We start from the raw sequence: 23,537 nt of genomic DNA, 5'->3' as shown, positions 1-23,537 counted from the left end.
AAACCCATGAGGTTGGGTTGTCTCGCCTACCCAACCCCCAGTTTGTGTGATTGCTGTGTGATTTACTGCCTGTTGTCAAGGAATAACAAATCGTACACTGCATGCAATTATAAAGAAAATATATTTATGTATGTTAACTTAAGCAAAGATTTATTAAAGAAAAGAAAGAAAAAAACAAAAAGGGCCAATTGTAATTAAGCAGTCAACTGTGCACATAAATTGGTGCTCATTTTGAAGTTGTTAGTAACTCGTGCGCTGGACCCTTGGGCTCTGTGAAGAATCACACCACCTTCCAAATGTCACTCAAAATCCATCTCAAGCAAACGAGCTCCCCCATGGGAATATTGGTCCTTCTCATTGAAGCCATTCATCTGCACAAAGCACCTTGTGCAACAGGGATGGCATCCTCAGCCATCTTCCAGCTCCCGCTAAAAAGATCTCCACCTACACCTGTGTTCTCTAGATCCTTCTCCCAATTCCACCATTGTGATTGGCTGACAGCACATTCCTAAGTTGAAAAACAAAGTCCCTTATTTCAGCTCAAACCCAAACAGGTTGAAAGCAGAGCAGACTGCTCTTACAGAACTGCTAAAATACCTACTACACATAACAGTAAACATCTTAACTGGGGTGTTACATTTAATTTAATTGGATCTGCTACTGTTTTATCATCTATAGGAATTAGAGGAATTCTGGGCATATCGAGCTCTCTTTACAAACCTGACTCAGAAACTGTCATACTGTGTGAAACCGGAACTTATTCCTCTTATGGAAATATCAGGTGTCCAAGAGGTTTGTAAATTGGATTTTTATTCTCTTTATAAAATGCTGCTATTCCTTACAAGAACAATATAAGGTTTTACAGCATTAGGATATAAAGAAGGAAAATGGAATTCATGCAGATTTGGGTTACTCAGTTTGTGGGATGAGATTTAAAACATATTGGACAAGTAGATTAGAGGAAGAAAAAAATGCATAGTGTAAGCTTTCTCCACTGCTTAACCGTTGCTTGAAATCTATGAATGACCAAAGATTTAACTGCTGCCCAAAATCGCAATCTAAGTGCAAGGACGTACTGTAAAAGTCTGTTAATATGGCATTCAGCTTTTCAGGAATGCTGTTGGTTTGCAGTCTGGGTCACTTGTTCATCTGGAAATGTGAGCTGGGAGTCCAGAGTGAAAATACAATTTGTTTTCCAGTGTGAAGCCAGGGTCTAGATCGTGCAGACAAAGCCAGGGTGGGTATAGCAGATACAGCACGGAAATAGATTCTTCTGCCTAACTGGTCCATGCCAACCAAGATTCCCACCTAAGCGCATCCTGTTTGCCCATGTTTGGCCAAAATTTCTTTAAATCTTTTCTCTCCATATACCTGACAAGTACCTTTTAAATGTTAGTATATCTGCCTCAACCAATTCCTGTGACAGCTCATTCCATATACTGACCAATCTCTTGGTGTCATAGAGTCATAGAAAAGTACAGCACCGAAACAAGCCCTTCAGCCCATCTAGTCTGTGCCGAAGCACTTAAACTACCTACTCCTATTGACCTGTAGCAGGACCATAGCCCTCCATACCCCTCCCATCCATGTACCTATCCAAACTTAAACATTGAAATCGAGCTTACGCTGTCAGCTTGTTCTGCACTTTCACGATGAAGAAGTTCCCCCTCATGTTCCCCTTAAACTTAACACCTTTAACCTATGACTTCTAGTTGTTGTCCCACCCAACAACGTCAGTGGTAAAAGCCTGTTTCAATTTATCCTATCTAAATTAATCTGAGTCTGAGGACTCGGTCAGTCAGAGTCGACCATGGATATTGCGTCCTGGCTGTCTCAATGCGCGGGCCTGGGCAGAACAATATGAAGAACAAGTCGTTGCTCATGTAGCAAGCACCCCCTCTCCACACATCTGATGTAGAACAATCCTTTATTCACTCCTCAGTGCCCTACCGTTCACTACAAGACCTGCCCTGGTTGGTCCTACATTAGTGCAACACCTCACATTTGTCTGTATTAAATTCCATCTGCCATTTTTCCAGCTGGTCCAGATTCCACTGCAAGTTCTGATTGTCTTCCTTGCTGTCCATTACACCCACAATCTTGGTGTTAGCCTTAACTTGCTGATCCAGTTTACCAATGATCTGGATGATATGTGATTAAGATGACAAACAACAATGGACCCACCCCTGATCCCTGTGGCACTGCACCAATCACAGGCCTCAAGTCAGAGAGCAACCATCTACTGTCACTCTGGCTTCTCCCACACAGCCAATGTCCAATCCAGTTTACTACCTTATATTGAATGCCAAGGGACTGAGACTGCCCACACCAAACTTCTTCAGCCGTCTGGGGTGAAAGAGGCGCTGTTGTGCCTTTTTCACCACACAGCTGGTATGTACAGACCGCATGAGATCCTCGGTGATGTTTATGCCGAGGAACTTAAAGCTGATCATTCTCTCTACCACAGATCGATTGATGTCAATAGAAGCAAGCCTTTCGCTGGTTGTGAACCTGTCGTTCACAACCAGCACAACTTACTTGAAAAACTCTGAAATTGGTTAGACATGACCTACCACACGCAAAGCCATGCTGACTATCCCTAATCGGTCCATGTCCATCCATATATCCAGTCCCTTACAATTCCTTCCAGTGACTTTCCCACTACTGATGTCAGGCTCATTGGCCTATAATTTCCTGGATTATATTTGGAGCCTTCCTAAAACAGCAGAATAGCATTTGATATCGTCCAAACCGCTGTTACCACATCTGTCACCAAAGATGATTTAAGTGTCTCTGTTAGAGCCCTGGGAATATTTGCACACCTCCCACATGGTCCGAGGGAACACCTTGTCAGGACCTGGGGATTTATCCCCCTAATTTGCTTCAAGACAGCAAACACCTCCTCATCTGTAATCTGTAAAGGGTCCATGAAGTCGATGCCGCTTTGCCTCACTTCTGTAGACTCTGTGTCTCCTGAGTAAATACAGATGCAGAAAAAATCTCTTTAAGATCTCTCCATCTCTTTGGCTCCATAAACGGATTACTATTCTGATTTTCCAGAAGACCAATATTGTCCCTTGAAATCCTTTTAACATATCAGTGGAATCCCTTAGGATTCTCCTTCACCTGATCTGCTAGGGCAACCTCAGGCCTTCTTTTAGCCCTGCTGATTTCTTAAGTGTTCTCTTGCATTCCTTATACTCCATAAGTACCTCATTTGTTCCTACCTGTTATGCACCTCCCTCTTTTTCCTTAACCAGGGCTTCAATATCCCTTGAAAACCAAGGTTCCCTCAACCTGGTATCTTTACCTTTTACTCTGATAGGCACATACAAGCTTTGTACTCTCAAAAGTTCACTTTTGAAGTCCTCCCATTTACCAAGTACACCTTTGCCAGAAAACAGTCTATCCCAATCCATACTTGACAGATCCTTTCTGATGCCTTCAAAATTGGTTTTTCTCAAATTTAGAATCTTAACCTGCAAACCAGACCTATCTTTTCCCATATTTGAAACTAATAGCGTTACAATCACTAGATGCAAAGTGTTTCTTCTGTCACCTGCCTTGTTTCATCCCCTAATAGCAGTTCAAGTATCACACTCTCTGTTGTCCCTCAGGTTGCTTTTAAATCTGTGACCCCTCAACTTAAACCCATGCCCACTAGTTCTTGATTCACTAACCCCTAGAAAAAGACAAGAGCATTGAACCTATGTCTGCTCTTCATAATTTCGTACACCTCTAAAAGATCATCCCTCGTTTTCTAACACTCCAACATAGTAAGTCCTAACCTACTGAATCTCTCCATAAGTCAGTCCACCGGTCTTGGCAGTATCCTTGTAAATCTTTTCTGCACTCTTACTAGCTTAATGACATCTTTCCTATAGCAGGGTGAACAAAATTGAACACACATTTCAAATGCAGCTGCGCTAATGTCTTACACAACTGCAATATAACAACCCAACTTCCATACCTAATCAACACACAAAATGCTGGAGGAACTCAACAGGCCAGGCAGGATCTATGGAAAAGAGTATGGTCAACATTTCGGGCCTGAAACATCAACTATACTCTTTTCCATAGATGCTGCCTGGCTTGCTGACTTCCTCTGGCATTTTGTGTGTGTTGTTTGAATTTCTAGCATCTGCAGATTTTCTCTTCTTCTCTACCTAATGTTTTGGTTGATGAAGACCATTGTGCCAAAAGCCTTTTTCACTATCCTGTATACTTGTTACATCACGTTCAGCAAACCATGTACTTTCCTCTGTTTTATAACACTCCCCAGGGCCCTATAATTCACCGTAGAAGTCTTAACCTAATTTGTCTTCCCATAGTGCAACAATTTGCTGTTATCCGAATTAAACTCCATTTGCCATTCCTTGGCTCACTTACTACCCAGTTGATAAAAATCTCTCTAAGTCTTGATTATCGTCTTCACTGTCAGCAGCACTACCTATTTTAGTGTTACCTCCTAACAAATCCAGGGTTCAGGGTGTTTGTATATTTCCTGTTCCCATTAATCTCACTGAATTCTCTTAAAATTATACCAGTGTGTAAAATGCAAAACAAAAGTGGAATAAAAGTGTATTTTGGATATTAATAAGAGTAACATCCAGGATTCCCGAAAATCTATTAGTTCAGCGCCAAAGTCTCAATGATGCTAGTTTATCAGAGTTTTAATGTAATGGAGGGTTGAGTTAAAATGAAACCAAGAACAAAATAGCACTTCAGATCAAAACATTCCCATGAACTCTGATAGTTACATAAAATTTCAATTGAACTGTGCTCAAAACAATGACTTGTACAGTACTGATTTAACTTTTACAATCTTTTATAATTTTTTAACATTTCCTTTAGTTACTAATTTGTATCTCCTTTAAGTTTGATATCCCGTTAAGAACATTTCTGACTGTCATATACTGCTTTGGTCTGCAGGCTCGAGCTCGACAGTTATACAACGCTGGTTATAAGTCTTTATCTTATCTGGCTAATGTAAGCCCTGAAACACTGGTCAAATCAGTTGAACATATGTCCAGACGTCAAGCTAATCAAATAGTTTCTTCTGCTAAGGTAAGCAACATTTACTAGATTTTTTTTTTTAACTGCAATGCTAGAAGCCTGAAATGAGATAGAAAATGCTGGAAATGCTCAGCAGGTCAGACAGCATCTGTGAAAAGAGAAGCAGTTTATGTTTCGTGTTGAAGACCTTTTGTTATACTCTTGGACCTGAAATATTAATAGTTCTTTCTTTCCAAAGTTGCTGACCAACTTAATGAGTGTTTTGATCATTTTCTGTTTTCATTACTGGCATAAATTATTGTTTGGACTACATTGATGATGTAGCCAGTAGAGTATGTTTTCTGCTTCTCAACTGGATATTATTGGCTGAATCCCAAGTCCATTGTTACCCTGAAGGAACTTCGTAATGACTGGCAAATAGGTTCCGATCATGAGTAAAACTGCTAATTATACAACGTTTGACATTTGGAGTTGGCATTGCATCATTGATTTAAATATTGTTGTAGTTTTCTACCATGCCTTTAAAGCACCTGATGACATGTTGAACTTGTGAAAGGAACTATCTTTTTTGAGAATCTTGCGATGCTGCTGCAAATGAGTTTTCATTGCACCTGGGCATGACAATAAACTTTGACTTACAGTTGACGGATGTGTGTACCTAGTTCTCCCGTACTAATATGCTGAGGCTCTATATAACCAAACGCACCAATTGCATCTTCATATTGATTCCCAGTCTGTTTTCAGTTTATGTAGGGCTGCACTGCAAGTGGAATGATTATTTCTCATTTCTTTCTTAATCTCAGAAATGGATGATTAAATAACTTAATTTCTTTCATCTCATTCTCTGAGAAGACAATGACCAGTAGTTGCACATACTTGCTGATTTATACAGTCTGTTAAGACAACAATTTCTTGATCCCTGCAAAACTGGAGCAACTGAATCAAGATGATCTTGGGCTTTTGGTTGCAGGTGTATATTGTTCATGAAATCCTACCAGAATAAAATATTCATAAAATGAGCATGAAAAGTGTGGTAAAATGGTTGTTACTGGATTCCTATCAAGTCTGGAGTTACAATTCAATGACATGACTTCAGATCAAACCACAGCAACCAGAAGATAAAATATGGTTGATTTAAATCAGTAATTAAACAAAGACTAAACTATCAGGAAAGACGCCCAAGAAAATTTTGCATTGCTATACATACTAAAAAAAAAATTACCCACTAGTTTTCTGCTTTTTTTTAACTGTTCCATCAATGTTATTGATCTAAATCTTGTAACTCCTCACCAAACAGCAGGGTGGCAATCCCTTCACCAGAAAAACTAAAATGGCTCAAGAAGGCAGTTAACAAATCTAATTCTGGGGAAATTAGAAATGTGCAAAAATGGCAAGTTGAGGGATTTTAAATGAGATTAGAAAAGCTCAGGGCTAGTATCTTATTAGAGCAGGGTTCCCAATCTGAGGTCTACGGACATCTCAGTTAATGGTAAGGGTCCATGGCATAAAAAAAGATTGAGAACTCCTGTATTAGAGTGAAGGACAATGCTAGTAGGATTAGAGGACCCTAACTGGCAGAAGATATTGAAGTTCTGGTCATTGAAAAATAGGTGGCATATGTCAGGTTTGGATCAGGTGAGTCCCTTGAGTATAGGGGATGTAGTAATATACTTAACGAAATTAGGGCAAAGAGGGTCCATGAGATTTGTTGGTAGATATATGTAGGCCTCCGTTAGTCTCAGTAGACCGTGGATTTGCACCTTGGAAAGTTTCCAAGGCGCAAGCATGGTCAAGGTTGTATGGAAGACTGGCAGTTGCCCACGCTGCAAGTCTCCCCTCTCCACGCCACCGATGTTGTTTCTTGGGGAGGGCATTAGGACCCATACAGCTTGGCACTGGTGTCATCGCAGAGCAATTTGTGGTTAAGTGCCTTGCTCAAGGACACACACGCAGCCTCAGCCAAGGCTCGAACTAGCGACCTTCAGATCACTAGACGAACGACTTAACCACTTGGCCACATGCCAACATGTGGTGGTACATAAGGTAAAGGGGAAAATAAACTAAAAGATTCTGTAAATTGTGTACATTAAGAACAAAAGAATAACTAAGGGGAAATTATCAATATGGTAATCTACACTCAGTTGCTACTTTATTAGGTATACTGGTGCACCTGGTCATTAATGCAAATGTACAAGCAGGTACGAAATACCTAATAAAGTGGCCACTTAAGTGTATGCTTGTAGTCTTCTGCTGCTGTAGCCCATCTACTTCAAGGTTTGACGTTTTATGTATTCAGACATGCTCTCCTGCACACCCCTGTTGAAACATGTTGTTATTTGAGTTACTTTCACCTTCCTGTCAACTTGAACCAGTCTGGAAATTCTACTCTGACCTCCTACAATAACAAGGCATTTTTGCTCATAGGGCTGCTGTGCACTGGATGTTTTTTTTTGTTTCTCACAGCATTCTTTAACTGTTGTGCAGGAAAATTCCAGAAGATCACCAGTTCTGTGAGACTCCAACCACCCCATCTGGTACCAACAATCATTTCATGGTCAGAGTCACGTAGATCACATCTCTTCCTCCTTTTGGTGTTTAGTCTGAGCAACAGCTGAACCTCTTGACTTTTGAGTTGCTGCTGCACAATTGGCTGATTAGATATTAATATACATAATAACGTGGCCACTGAATATATGTGTGCAGTCATGGAGAAGTGAAGAAGGACATGGAAGCCAGTGATACTAATGGCCTGATGCATATTGACATTACAGAATAGGAGGTGTTTGCAATCTTGATGTGGATATATATCCAAGACAGTCAGCTGTACCCTAGGCCCAATTGGAAGCAAGGAAAGAATTGTTGGGGCCTTAGCAGTGATTTTAGTTACGTCATTAGCCAGTAATTAGCATGGAAGCTAATGTTGGACCCTTATTTAAGGAGGGCTGCAAGAACAAGTCAGACAACTACAGGCCAGTGAGACTTGCATCAATGGTTACCAGTTGGGATTTGAGGTGATAGGATTTATTTGCATTGGGAAGGCAATGACCGAATGAAGATGGACAGCAGGAAATGCTTATTGGAGATCGTGTCACACAATTTTTTTTTTGTTTTTTTAAGGAGTTGACCAAGAGGATTGAATGAAATGGGTGGTAGACATTGTCTGCATGGATTTTGACAAGATCCCATGTTGTAGGCTAGTTCAGAAGGTTAGAACACATGGAATTCTGGGTAAGAGAGCAAATTGGATACAAACTTAGCTTGGTAAGAGGTAGAGGGTGGTAGTGTGGCTTGCTTTTCAGATTGGAAATCTGTGACCAATGGTGTGCTGCAGGATCAATGCTGGTTTCTTTATTGTTTATCTTACGTAACATTGACTTGCATAAGAATGTAGGTAGTTTGCAGATGACACCAAAGTGGTTAGTACAATAGACAGAAAAGCATTGTTTAAGGTTCCAAATGGATCTGAATGAAATGGGAAGTGGGCAAAGTAATAGCTGATGGAATTTAAATTAGAAAAGTGCTAAGAGATCAACATTAGATATTAAACCAGGCTAAAACAAGGAAGGGGGGGGGGGGCTTTGGGGCCTTGATGTTTCTATCAATCTCTGTATAGGGTTGCTTGTTTCATGGATGTCTGTGAAGAGTACAAATTTCAGGTTGTATACTGTATACATTCTCTGTTAAATTGGCCTTTGAGCATACAGTGTATGACATGGCCCTGGGGAATATTGTTGATCAGAGAGACCTTGGACTGCAAGGACATAATTCCCTGATAGTGGTGACACAGGTTGACAGCGATGAAGAAATGTGTGTGGTATTCTTGCCTTTGTTGGCTGAGACATTGAGTACAGGAGTTGGGAAATCATGTTGCAATTGTACAAGTTGTGGTCAAGCTGGACCAGAGTATCATATGAAGTTCTGTGATTAAGCTATTGATGTTGGGAAATGACTCATAAGATTGCTGTGTTAACTAAAGAGCTTGAGTTACATATTAAAAAAACATTTGCACTTGTTACCCTGAACTGAAAGAAGCTGACAGCTAATGTATTAGAGGTTTTTTAAATTATGAGAGGCATAGGGTAGATGGATCATCATTTTACCAGAATAAGGGAGTCTAAAACCTGGGTAATGGGTGCATGGAATTAACAACTAGAGGAGGTATTGCTTAATTATTATAACAAGTACCAAGATACAGTAAAACACTTGTCTTGCACAGTGTTCGTACAGAATTAGAATGAAGTTTATTATCGCTATTATATATCATGAAATATGTTGTTTTGTGGCAGCAGTAGAGTGCAAGGCATAACAGGAGGTGATGCAGCCAGTCAGAATGCCCTCCAAGATGCATCTGTAGGAATTTGCTAGAATCTTTGGTGACATACCAAATCTCCTCAAACTCCTAATGAAGTATTGCTGTTAGTGTACCTTTGTCAAGAATGCATCAAATTGTTGGACCCAGGATAGATCCTCTGATTTCTTGGAACTTGAAACTTCTTGCCCGTTCTATCACTGACCCCTCAAAGAGGACTGTTGTGTGTTTTCACAACATGTCCTTCCTGAAGTGCGCAATCAATTCCTTGGTCTTGCTGACATGAGAGCAAGGTTTTTGTTGCTACACCACAGATAGGTCAGTTCAGATTGACAACATCTTCTCCACAAAGCTTTGACCAGTGGCCAACTGGCGTTTGGGATTAATTAGTAAGAGCAAGTTAAGGGAGGCAGACGGGCAAGCACACACCCATCGTCACATTAGCCATCGTCTGAGTGGATATAGAGTGGTGTTCTTAAGGCTTTATCTCTTCGAGGCTTCCGTGAAAAGAGGCTTCACTCAGAGAAAGCAAAGGAAAGAAAAGCTCAAGTTTTTTCTTGCTCTAATTTATATCTGCTCAGCTAGGTAGAGTTGACAGGCAGAATACTGCAATGCTCCTCCTGCGGGCTGTAGGAAGGCAGGGAGACCTCCGGTGTCCCTGACCACTACAACTACGAGAAGTGTATCCAGCTGCAGCTTTTAACAATCCACACTCAGGAGTTGGAGCTGAAACTGGATGAAGGGGTGGTAGGCTGAAGAGGCTAAAGGTGTAGGACACAGGAAACGGGGTGATAATCAGGAAGGGGAAAGGACTTAAAGGAGCCAGCGCAGGGTACCCCTGTGGCCATCCCCCTCAAGAACATGTACGCCACTTTGGATACTGTTGGGAGGAGTGACTTCACAGAGGAAAGTCACAGTGGTCAGGTCTCTGGCACTGTGTCATAGTCTGCCTCTGTGACTCAGACAGGAAGGGGGGAAGAAGAGGCACGCTGTGGTGATGGGGGGGATTTGTTAGTTAGGCGAACGAACAGGATGTTCTGTGGGCGAGAACAAGATTCCCAGATGTGTTTCCTTCCAGGTGCCAGGATCTGAATATCTCAAATAGAGTCCTCAGCATTCTTAAGTGGGAGGGTGAACAGACAGAAGTTGTGGTTCACGTAGATACCAATGACCAGGGTAGGATCATAGGGAGTTATGTGCTAAGTTGAAGGGCAGGACCTTCAGGTTTGTGATCTCAGGATTGCTACCCATGCCACATGCTAGTGAGGCCAGAAATAGAAAGGTTACAGAGTTTAATACATTGCTAAGGAGTTGATTAGGAGGGAAGGCATAAGATTTTTGGATCATTGGGCTGTCTTCCAGGGAAGATGGGACCTGTACAAAAAGGATGGTTTGCACCTGAACTGGAGAAGGACTAATATCCTGGTGGGAAGGTCTGTTAATGCTGCATGGGTGGGGTTTAAACTAGAGTTACAGGAGGATGGGAACCAGAGTGCCAGAAAGGGTAAACTATTTTCTAAATGGGGAGACAATAAAAAAAACTGAGAGGCAGAGAGAGTTGGGAGTCCTTGTGCAGGATTTCCTAAAGGTTAATTTGCAGGTTGAGTCTGTGCTGAAAGTGGAGAGGGTTTAAAGGAGGTTCAGAAAAATGATTCCAGGATTGAATAACTTGTCATCTAAAGTGTGTCTGATGGCTCTGGGGCTGTATTCATTACAATTCAGAAGAATGAGGGGCAACTTCATTGAAACCTTTCGAATGGTGAAAGGCCTTGATAGAGTGGATGTGGAGAGGATGTTTCCTATGGTAGAAGAGTCTAGGACTAGAGGACACAGCCTCAGAATAGAATTGTGTCCTTGCAGAACAGATGAGGAGGAATTTCTTTAGCCTGAGAGTGGTGAACTGTGGAATTCTTTCTATAATTAAGGCAGATGTTAATGGATTCTTGATTGGTCAGGGCATGATGGAATATGGGGAGAAGGCAGGAGATTAGGGTTGAGAGGAAAATTGGATCAGCCATGATGAAATGGCAGAGTAGACATGTTGGGCCAAATGGCGTATTCCTGCTCTTGTATCTTATGGTCTTATAATCTTCCTCAACACAGGTGTACCACAAGGCTGTGTGCTTAAACCCCCTGCTCTACTCATTTTATACTTACAACTGTGAGGTTAAGCACAGCATAATTCTCTGCCGTTTTTGTGGTCACGTGCAGAGCTGTTAACATACCAAGCCATAATGCATACAGATAGGATGTTTTTGATGGTGCATAGCTAAAATTGATAAGTGTTGACACAGATGTGCCAAATTTCTCTAGCCTCCAGACGAAGTGGCAGAATGCTATACAATTACAATGTTTTATAAGATAGTTGGGCAGATGCATGAATAGGAAAGGTTCATCAGGGGGGCCCAACTTTTTTTATGCCATGGACCAATACCATTAAACAAAGGATCCATGGACCCCCAAGTTGGAGGCCCCTAGGTTTAGAGGGATATGGGCTGAGATGGATTGGCATGGATAGGAATCTTGTTGGTATGGGTAAGTTGGGCCAGTGGGTCTGTGTCCATGCTGAATAAATCACAAATGAATCTGTAAATCCTGATCTTGCCACCAATGCCTGCATCCATAAATGAATAATAAAAAAATTGGAGAAATGATATCTAACATCCTTACACTTGTTGTTAAATATGGTTCACTCCCAAACAATGTTGCACTCTACTCCACCCTCGATTAATTTCTATCCCAAAAGCATAATGTACATCTGTTTTCTGAACTGTAAACATGGTATTTCGAGTTGCATTTAATTAAAGGAGAAGTATTTTATTGCTACATCAGGAAATTATCTTGTTTGATTGTGCAAGAATTCCAAAATGTTATAATTTTCACACTGTATGATGTGAGAATATAGACTACCGAGCTAGTCATTGATTGCACATCAATGTCTGACCTTTCTCTTTATATAATGCTGACTGACTCACGTTTCCAGCTTTACACTGATTTCTTCTCCATTTATAGATGCTGCTAAATGAAAAAGCAGAAGCTTTACTAGAAGAAGTAGAAGAGCTAATGAGACTACCCATTGACTTACATGGATGTACATAATGGATTTTGCCATCAACTTGCCAATCTGCAACTATTGTTCTTCACAATTGCTAATGAACAAAGATATGGTCTGTATTGTACATACTTGTAACTGCAACACATTGTTGAACTAAGTGGGATTTTAGGTTATTTTGTTACATTTTTAAACTCAGTAGAAAAGTTGTCCAAGTATTCAAAAACTGCCTCTGTCTAAACTATAATGTCAATAGTTGTTCATGTAGAAAGGATGGAGTAACTTCAAAATTGTGCCATTATTCAAACTTCCGTGTTCATACCTTTTTAATAAAAGTACATAAAGCAAGTACAATAAAATATTAGAAACTTCTATTGCTTATATGTTTTTGAGTGGTTCTGGGGAGTGGGATTCCGAGGGAGAAAATGCATGTGTGTTTTTGAAGTGGATGATTCTGACATTTGGCCACTGACCTAGTGCTTCCAGGGTGGATGATGTATTTTTACATGCACATAAGATAGTGCAAGGTTAATTGATTATTTTTTAATCAATATATAAATATGACCCACCCTTCAAAAAAAAAGGTTAAAGAGCAAAAATGAAATTATGAAAATAGATTAATTACCATTATTTTGGTAGTTTTGTCCATTGAAAAAAGTAAACCAATTTGATTCTCCTGTGGTAGACAACCATTCACTACTTTCCCTAATACTTGTTGCCCATGCCATGTGCATTTTGTAATATTTCACTGTTTAGTCCTTGCTTTCCCACTTCTCCCAATATTTCCACATGCAGCCCTCTCCATGTTCCCAATCTCACCACTTCATAAAACTGCTAACTCATCCAATGCATCTCACCCTTCATAAACTTCCTACCTACCATTTCTACACAAGTAAAATTAACTCCACACTCGTAGGTAGGCTTCAAACTGACAAGTGCAACTCCTACAATACTGTAGGATAATTGTTTTGAATTTATTACCATAATTATGGATGTGGGTAACGTAAGACTATTGCCAACTGTAACATTGTGAGTAAAGATGGTGGTAGGAAAATGACGGACGGGTATAGTAAATACATGTAGATGAGTCAAGGAGTGGATTGATGGGATTATTTTGAGAGCTGGCATGGACTCAATGGGCCAAATGGGCTCTACTGTTGTAACATGATTATGAATAATTCAATGGCCTAAATACTCTCCAGGATAAAGATAATATCCAACTACTCAGTTTAATCAACATCAAAGGAGATTTGCTATAAGTTTTTAAGTAATTTCATTTTGCTTTAACCATTTAGTAACTTCAGCTTTTGATTGTTGGAATGTCAGAATATTTATTCATTTTGAACTAGAAAACCCCTAATTAAGCTCTGCAGTTTAATGATGCAAGGTGATCCCGCCGAAGTAAACTGTTTTATAGCCCATTTCCCAGTTCTAAACACCCTGGGAAAATGCCTTTACCCAACTCAGAGAAGATGCATTGTGAAGTCATTCTGAACAGTTTTTCTTGGCCTCCATAATCTAATTCTGCCTGTTGCTTTCAGAATGAAATCCATTGGTGCTGTTTTCTTGATTTGTTTACAGTATTTGCCACTGAAGCATAGGAAAATGCATCTGATTTTTTCTTTCCATTAGTTACGGTTTTAGGAACGGCTTCTTCCCCTTCACCGTCAGATTTCTGAACAGTCCATGAACACTAACTCTTCAAGGGATGCCTACCCTGAAGAAGTTTAAATCTTCTCTTCAAGTGTTCAGTGAAATCCTCTCTCACTTCTCCCCCTTCATGATCTCTACTGCCCTCTGACTCTTCAATAATATACTCTCCCAGACTTGCTACCACAGTCACATATCCTTCGTGAAAACTTGTCTTTGCCGCTGTCTTGTTCTACATGTCTTTCAGCTCTGTTTTCAGGCCTCCTGGTTTAAACCCACTGAGGATCCCAGGTACTTGTTTTTGATTGACTGCTTTGCTTGCTGCTTCTCCCTCCGAATTTTGCGTGCCCACCATCTCTGCAATGCAAGATACCCATGAGCCCTGTTTCAGTCTCTGCCACAGCTCTGGGCCCCTCTCTTTTCCATCTGCCATAGACTTCTCTGACATTTAGTCCTTTGCTGGATCCACACCTTCAACTGCCAGTTCTTTGCCTTCCTCACATCAGGAAGGATCAGAAGATCATCCGTCTCCAGATCGCAGATTCCACCACCGCCAACTCTGGCTCCAGACTGCGAATTCTGCGACCTCTAGCTGCAGCTCCAGCCTGGGCCTCAGGAGGCAGCACCTCCATGTTGCTGCTGGGCCCCTGGGCTCCTCTTTCCCCATCACCACACTCCTACCCTGAGTCTCTCAGGCTCCATTGTCACCTTTTGGATTCTCAGAGACTCCATCTCCCACCCTACCTTCCCTGAACACCCCAGCCCTGCCCTCTTCTCTGACATCACCAACTCTCCTCCCCACCTCTGATCCCAGCTTTAATCCCTGCCTCCAGCACGTCTTCTCCATTCTTTCTGACCCTCCCCTCTGAGGAGGAACATTCTGTCCTCAGCAAGGGCCTTTCGCCCACTCAATGCCCGCCACAATGCTGATCTCATTCTTCTGTCGCCTCTGTCTCCAAGCCCACTTTTTTGGGCAGAATTCCCCACCCCATACCAATGACCCCTTCTGTCTCCAATCCTCCTCCTCTTCTTGGACCCCACTTTTGTTCTCTGCCTGCACTGGATTTTTTCATCTCTAATTGCCGACTAGACAACAACCGGCTCAACTCGGCCCTCCTCACTCTTCCTCAAGCCTTACCTCACATCAACTCAACAACTTTCAGTACCCTGGCCTCGACCACATCATTTTCACTAAAGATGTCCAGTCCCTATGGTTACAAACCCCGTAACTGGGTCACTTACCAGCAAATATAGAGAGGTCCGTTGAAGTCTGATGGTACTATTTTTAAACGTTTTTATTTATAAAGGGGCACAAAAGTAAGGTTAATACAAACATTCAGATAATATACGTCGTCAATACTCAATCTAAAGCGCGGGTATAGTAATAATCATCAATAAGAAGTAGTTCTATCGTTTTGTCTAGGGGTAAAAATATTGTCCGATGGAAATATAAAAGTCTTTCAAGTTCATGCAGGCTTTTAGCCTTTTGGGGACCGCTGGGTTTCACTTGTTGGAGAGAGAGAGAGATTTTGGTGAGAAAAGAAACTTGCCAGTCTTTTAGGATGCAAACCCTTGAATCGGGAACGTGGGTTCCCCGTTGTTAGTTCGAAGTCCTTTTCGGTGTTATCAGCCACCCGTTCCCCAGGCCAGGGGAAACGGACCACACGTGGCTTCCAAATAGCTTTCCGTTATCACGGGAGCGATGAGCGATGGTGTCTCCTTCTGGTGCGTCGCTAGGGGACTGCCCCCTGCAGCCCCTCTTTTATCTTGACTTGCAGGGTTGTAGTTGTCAATCAGGGTGGGGTGATGCAATCCCCAGCCCACATTTCCCCGAGGGTGTGCACGTAGCCCAGTTCACGTTGCCCTGAGAGCTGGCACGTAGCATAGGATCGCAATCCACAAAGGTGTCTCCAAGAAACAATGGCCAAATCCGTTGCTTTGTCTGGCTGAGGATTCTCTCTTATTTCCTGGGTCCCTAATAGCGATCTTGCGATTCTCAAGAAGGAGGGGGCTGGGATCATAACACTATACACTTGTATCCCCCAACAAGAAGGCTTTAAAGCTTTCCACTCCTTTCTCAACAAAAGAACCAGCCCATTCCCCTCCTCCATCTGGCAGAACTGGTCCTCACTCTCAATAATTTCTCCTTCAGCTCCTCCCACTTTCTCCAGACTGAACGGGTAATCATGGGCCCCAGCTACGCTTGCCTTTTCATTGGCTACGTTGAACAGTCCCTGCTCAAGCCCCTTCTGGTAATGCTTCCCAATCTTCCTTCCTTCCTTACAATGACTGCATTGGAGCTGCTTTGCACACCCATACTGAGCTTGTCAATTTCATCAGCTTTGCCTCCAGCTTCTACCACTGTGCCCTTAAATTCACTTGGTCCATTTCTGACACCTCGCTCCCCTTTCTCAGTCACTCTGTGTCCATCTCAGGAGACAAACTGTCTACTGATGTCTTTTATAAACCTACCAACTATACCTCTGACCATTCTGTGTAAAATTTGCTATTCCCTTTTTTCTGTTTCTTTATCTCTGCCGCATCTGTTCCCAGGATGAGACTTTCCTTGCCAGGACATCAGAGATATCCTCCTCCTTCAAAGACCAGTGGTTCACTTCCACCTTTGATGCTGCCCTCACTTGCAACTCCTCCATTTCCTTCCTGCTGCCTTAACATTTCCTGTCCTAACCTACTACCCCGTAAGCCACTGCATTCAGCACATTCACCTCTGCAACTTCCCCCATCTCCAAAGGGATCCTATCACCAAATGCATCTTTATACCCATTCCCCCCCACACACTCTGTTTTCCACAGGGATCTCTGTAATTCCCTTGTCCAGTCATCCCTCCCCACTAATCTCCCTCCTGCACTTACCCCTGTAAGCAGCCAAAGTGCTACATGTCCCTATTCACTTCGTCCCTCACCACCATTCAGGGCCCCAAAGCTTTTAAAGCTGGGAAGCTTTTAAAGAGCAACAGAAGATAACAAAAAAGGCAATACACCAAGAAAAAATGAGGTACGAAGGTAAACTAGCCAAGAATATAAAGGAGGATAGTAAAAGCTTCTTTAGGTATGTGAATGGCAAAAAAATAGTTAAGACCAAAATTGGGCCATTGAAGACAGAAATGGGTGAATTTATTATGGGGAACGAGGAAATGGCAGACGAGTTGAACAGGTACTTTGGATCTGTCTTCACTAGGGAAGACACAAACAATCTCCCAGATGTAATAGTGGCCAAAGGAACTAGGGTAAAGGATGAGCTGAAGGAAATTTATATTAGGCAAGAAACGGTGTTGGATAGACTGTTGAGTCTGAAGGCTGATAAGTCCCCGGGACCTGATGGTCTGCAGCCCAGGGTACCTAAAGAGGTGGCTCTAGAAATCGTGGATGCATTGGTAATCATTTTCCAATGTTCTTTAGATTCAGGAACAGTTCCTGCTGATTGGAGGGTGGCTAATGTTGTCCCACTTTTCAAGAAAGGAGGGAGAGAGAAAACAGGGAATTATAGACCGGTTAGCCTGATGTCAGTGGTGGGAAAGATGCTGGAGTCAATTATAAAAGAGGAAATTACGACACATTTGGATAGCAGTGGAAGGATCAGTCCAAGTCAGCATGGATTTATGAAGGGAAAATCATGCTTGACTAATCTTCTGGAGTTTTTTGAGGATGTAACTATGAAAATGGACAAGGGAGAGCCAGTGGATGTAGTGTGCCTGGACTTCCAGAAAGCTTTTGATAAAGTCCCACATAGGAGATTAGTGGGCAAAATTAGGGCACATGGTATTAGGGGCAGAGTACTGACATGGATTGAAAATTGGCTGGCTGACAGGAAACAGAGTAGCGATTAACGGGTCCCTTTCGGAATGGCAGGCTGTGACCAGTGGGGTACCGCAAGGTTCGGTGCTGGGACTGCAGCTGTTTACAATATACATTAATGATTTAGATGAAGGGATTAAAAGTAACATTAACAAATTTGCTGATGACACAAAGTTGGGTGGCAGTGTGAAATGTCAGAAGGATGTTATAAGAATGCAGGGTGACTTGGACAGTTTGGGTGAGTGGGCAAATGTATGGCAGATGCAGTTTAATGTGGATAAATGTGAGGTTATCCACTTTGGTGGCAAGAACAGGAAGGCAGATTACTATCTAAATGGAGTCAAGTTAGGAAAAGGGGAAGTACAACAAGATCTAGGTGTTCTTGTACATCAGTCAATGAAAGCAAGCATGCAGGTACAGCAGGCAGTGAAGAAAGCTAATTGCATGCTGGCCTTTATAACAAGAGGAATTGAGTATAGGAGTAAAGAGGTCCTTCTGCAGCTGTACAGGGCCCTGGTGAGACCCCACCTGGAGTATTGTGTGCAGTTTTGGTCTCCAAATTTGAGGAAGGACATTCTTGCTATTGAGGGAGTGCAGCATAGGTTCACAAGGTTAATTCCTGGAATGGCAGGACTGTCATATGTTGAAAGATTGGAGCGACTGGGCTTGTATACACTGGAATTTAGAAGGATGAGAGGGGATCTGATTGAAACATATAAGATTATTAAGGGATTGGACACGCTGGAGGCAGGAAGCATGTTCCCGCTGATGGGTGAGTCCAGAACTAGAGGCCACAGTTTAAGAATAAGGGGTAAGCCATTTAGAACAGAGATGCGGAAAAACTTTTTCACCCAGAGAGTGGTGGATATGTGGAATGCTCTGCACCAGAAGGCAGTGGAGGCCAATTCTCTGGATGCATTCAAGAGAGAATTAGATAGAGCTCTTATAGATAGTGGGGTCAAGGGATCTGGGGAGAGGGCAGGAACGGGGTACTGATTGTGTATGATCAGCCATGATCACAGTGAATGGCGGTGCTGGCTAGAAGGGCCGAATGGCCTATTCCTGCACCTATTGTCTATTGTCAAACAGCCCTTCCTGATGAGGCAACACTTCACCTGCAAATCTATTGAGGTCATCTATTTTACCTGGTGCGCCCGAAGTGGCCTCATCAACACTGGTCAGACATGTCATAAATTGGGAGACTGCTTTATCCAGCATCTCCACTCTATTCACCAAAAGTGGAATTTCCACAGAAGCCAACCATTTTAATTTTGATTCCTACATCTGTTCCGACTTGTCAATCCCTGGCCTCCTCTTGGCCCACAATGAGGCTAATCACAGGGCGGAGGAGCAATACCTCACACTCTTTCCGGGTGGCCTTCAAATTGATGGCATGAACATTGATTTCTACTTCCAGTAAAAAAAATTACCTACCCTTCCCTTCTACTCCCTACTCTGGCATCTTACATTTTCTCACCTGCCTATCACCTCCCCCTGGCACCCCTCCTTCCCTTACTCCCATGGTTTGCTCTCATAGAGTCATACTGAAGTGCAGCACAGAAACAGGCCATTCAGCCCATCTAGTTCATGCTATATTAACCATTTAAACTGCCTACTCCCATCGACCTGCACTGGCATAGCCCTCCCTTATCCATCTCTTAAACGTTTTACCTCTCACCTAGCTATCCTCCTCTCCCCCCCCCCCCCCGATTTTTTTTAAAAATTCTGGCCGTCTTTGCCCCTTACTTTCCAAATTGTGTGTATGCTATGATCTCGCTATTCCTTTTTTTTTGCTTTATATATTTATGTGTAACATCGCATTTTTTAGACTACTACTGCCACAAAACAGCAAATTTCACGGCATAGTCAGTGATAATAAACCTGGTGCTTTAAAAATAGGTTCGCTGGATTGAGATGGTAACTTGCTTGGGACTGTTGTTAAATTCTCAATGAGTCACTTACTAGGGCACAGAGAGTTGGTTTTACTGCTGGCTTTTTGCCAAATAATCAGGTGACAACAAACCTGAGAGAGGATTGGGAAATGGCAAAGAAGTCGGAGTCCACCAGCACTGTCTCAATCTGTTTGTCTGAAGTTCTCAATAAAAACTTTGAAAAAGTATTTGAAAGCGGCGCCGTGCTTCCTCTTCGCTATACAAATTGAAATATGATTGGATATTTCACGATTTAAAGAGGCTTTGAGCGACAGAAGGCACCCAAAGGCGAGAAAGGGGAGGTAGAACAAAAAACAGGCAGGGTGGGACCGAGGCATGACAGGACAGCGAAAGCAGTAGAAAATAGAGACAAGGAGAGCTGGTGCAAGGGGGAGTACGTTTTCCGCCGATCTGTCTGCTTTCCAACCCCAGGTTGGGATTTGGTCGCGGGTCTGGAACTGGACAATGAGCTCCCTGCCACTGCTGTACCTTTGGCTGCACAGCTGCGTCCTAGTGAATGGGTTCCGCGCTTTTGCGTCGGGTCCCAGGGTGCGGGCCAAATCGGTGCAAGTCGACGCTGACCTCGCTCGCCACCTGCGCACCGTCAGCCCTCGGTTCCTGTCCGTAGCCCTGGACGCCTCTCTTCTACAGCAACATGCCCTGGATTTATTACAGTAAGTAGTTGGTGAACGGAGGTGGTACTCCAGCACCAGACTAGTTTGTACAAACCCTCGGGACTGTCTTTTTGAAGGGTCTGGTCACACCCCGAGACGATACACACTGAGGGGTCTGTAGCCCCCACCCCCCTCCTCCGACTGTACTCACTTGAGGGGTCTGTACACCTACCGGGACGGTACTCGCTGAGGCTTCTGTACAAACCCGATTCTGTACTCTTTCACAGACTACTCACTGAGGGATCTGTACAACACTCCGGGTCTGGATCGATTTGTACAAGAACCCCGGAAACTGCCACTGTGTAGTTTATATAAACATCCAGTCTTTGTTCTCTCTCTTTCTCTCCTCCCTCTGTCCCGTCGCTCGATGTTCTTTACTTTCCATATTCCTTTTTCTCTTGTAGCATTTCGTATTGTGTCGGAGTGATGGGTGTGGGGGTAGGTGGGCTCTCTTTCAACACTGTGGGGAAACGGGTACACTTTGAAAATGCAGCCTCGGGGCGAATAGTCCGGCTTCTGCGGAGGAAACAAAAGGCGAAGATGTTAACGCTGCGAAGTGTTGGTGTATTACCCCTTTCTATGCGATAATGTATTTATTGATAGAGAGCTATGCATGCAGCTATATTTTCTCCTAGATTCGCTTTATACATATAAAGTGCAATTTTGCTTTTTTATCTGGAATGACCTATCTATCCGAGAAAGCCTTTTCGCCCCTTTATCCAGGGTACGAACAACAGATCAATAGTCTGTTAAAGTAGTACTATTATATTTATTTTGCACTTTATTATTCCATTGCCTTCTTCACTAACCGTACTAAGGGAATGTTGCGTCACTAAAGTTGAAATGAAAAAATAACCAAATTGCCAATCATCTCTCGAGCAGAAGTAAAAGATCCTATGGCATTTCTAGAGAAATGATTTGGGAAATTCCGCTGATCAACATTTAAACCTCAATCTTAAGACAAAGTCTGCTTTCTTTTTTCGTCGTGGCTCGTGAGGCGCTCTGGTTTGACAATAGGCAGACCATTTCCTTGTTCACACGTGGACTACCCATACACCCATAAATAATTTGGACTGAAACACTGTTGAACAATTGGAATACGTGATTAATATCATAATAATTGAGATTTGTGTCAATCACTATTTGGTAGTTATTTATCAAATAGTATAGTATGTCAAATAAAATTCAAATTCTCTCTGTACATTAATTTGCATGCATATTGATTACTAAAATCGGCCATATCCCAGGAAACTGAGTCATTTGCATAAAAGGAAATTGTTTTGTCTGTTGATTCTTAATCAACTTCTATTCTTGTAGCCCCTTTAAACAACTAATCAGGATACACATAGTGGCCCCTCTATTAGGTACCTCCTGTACCTAATCAAATGGCCACTGAGTGTATACTTATGGTCTTCTGCTGCTGTAGCCCATCCATTCCAAGGTTTGACTTGGAACATAGAAATCTACAGCTCATTACAGGCCCTTTAGCCCATGTAGTTGTGCTGAACATGTAACTTATTCTAGAAATTGCAAAGAATTCCATACCACATAATCCTCTACTTTTCTAAGCTCTATGTACCTACCAAAGATTCCCCTAAAAGACCCTATCGTATCCGCCTCTACCACCTTCGTTGGCAGTACATACCACTCTCTGTTGAGCATTTAGATTTGCACTTCTCCACATCACTGTTATAATGTATGGTTATTTGAGTTACTGTTGCCGTCCTGTCTGCTTGAACCAGTCTGGCCATTCTCCTCTGACCTCGCTCATTAACAAGGCGATTTTGCCCATAGAATTGCTGCTCACTGGATGTTTTCTGTTTTTTGCATCATTCTCTGTAAAAACTCTAGAGCCTATTGTGCTTGAAAATCCCAGGAGATCAGCAGTTTCTAAGATACTCAAACCACCCTGTCTGGCACCAACAATCATTCCAAAGTCACTTAGATCACATTTCTTCCCCATTCTGATGTTTAGTCTGAACATCAACTGACTCTGCTTTTATGCATCGATTTGCTACCACATGATTGGCTGATATTTGCATTAACAAGCAGGTACACAGGTGTACCTAATAAATTGACCACTGAGTGTATGTAACCAATGCTTGATGGGAACGAATATTCTGTTTGGTATGTTGATGCAGTATAGGGGTGGACCTGCTCTCACTTTGGAAAGTTAAACTGCCTATTATATACTTTGTAATGCAGTCTCTTCCTGTACCTAGATCAGAGAAGCTAATCACTTTAACAAGAGCCCTGTCACCTGGATATCTGAGGTTTGGCGGAACTGGAGCTGATTTTGTTTTGTTTGAACCTAATGACCCTCAACTTTCACCATATGAACGTAGCTGGAAGTCACCAAAATCACAAGGTAAACTCCAGCTTGATCTACGAACCAAGTCAATGTTATTTTAGATTGTAGCATTATTAAGATGGGTAATGCTATTACTAGAAGATCCAGCTTTGAAATTGTCATTCAGCTTTGAAATTAAGATTGTCATTGTAAAATAAATGTAATAAAAACAGAAATTGCTGAAAACACCCAGGAGGTCAGGCAACATTTGTGGAAAGAACGAAAAAGAATTATCATCTAGGTCAAAGACAGGTTCTGAAGAAAGGTCATCGTTCTGAAAAATTAACTCTTTTTTTCTTTCTATAGTTTTTGCCTGGCCTGCTGAGTATTTCCAGTATTTTCTGTTTTTATTTCAGGTTTCCAGCTTCCACCGTTTTTAAAATTCAATTTATTTGGAAGAACTATATTGCAGTTCGATCAGTCAGTCAACAGGCCTGATTATAATTGGGGCAAAATGTCATAAAGACCCTTAGTAGGAACACAAACATCAGAGGGTATTATCAAACCAACCTTCAGCATTGCAGCAACTCAGCGAGTCGTGTTTGATGGCACCTCTCAAATTTTCATCTTTAACCTTAAAGGAAGTGCTTACAATGTGAATGAGAACATCTCCAAATCACATAATGCAGATTTGGAAAAATATTACAATTCCTTCAACTTGGATCATCATCACTCCCTACCAAACAGTACTATTAGATTTAATTTTTACTCTTTTGCAAGCTTTAAATGTCACTGAATAG

At 42.1% G+C, this 23,537-nt stretch overlaps 2 protein-coding genes across 4 annotated transcripts in view; both read left to right on the top strand.

The window, feature by feature from the left end:
• Positions 1-12,747, top strand: part of helq (helicase, POLQ like) — a 61,738-nt gene extending 48,991 nt beyond the window's left edge. For both annotated transcript variants that reach the window (XM_073042581.1, XM_073042580.1), the window contains 3 exons: positions 679-792; positions 4,933-5,067; positions 12,338-12,747. In XM_073042581.1, coding sequence (XP_072898682.1) covers positions 679-792; positions 4,933-5,067; positions 12,338-12,424 — 336 coding nt within the window. In that variant the 3' untranslated portion in view covers positions 12,425-12,747. The remainder of the gene's footprint in view (positions 1-678; positions 793-4,932; positions 5,068-12,337) is intronic.
• A 6,891-nt stretch (positions 12,748-19,638) lies between these two features.
• Positions 19,639-23,537, top strand: part of hpse (heparanase) — a 36,718-nt gene continuing 32,819 nt past the window's right edge. The window contains exons 1-2 of one of the 2 annotated variants that reach the window (XM_073042579.1): positions 19,639-20,447; positions 22,670-22,815. In XM_073042579.1, coding sequence (XP_072898680.1) covers positions 20,239-20,447; positions 22,670-22,815 — 355 coding nt within the window. In that variant the 5' untranslated portion in view covers positions 19,639-20,238. The remainder of the gene's footprint in view (positions 20,448-22,669; positions 22,816-23,537) is intronic. The other variant, XM_073042578.1, reaches the window with a different exon arrangement.

This window comes from Hemitrygon akajei, chromosome 4 (assembly GCF_048418815.1).
Source record: "Hemitrygon akajei chromosome 4, sHemAka1.3, whole genome shotgun sequence".
NCBI classification, from domain to species: Eukaryota; Metazoa; Chordata; class Chondrichthyes; order Myliobatiformes; family Dasyatidae; genus Hemitrygon; species Hemitrygon akajei.
This window is presented reverse-complemented; position numbering and strand designations above follow the sequence as displayed.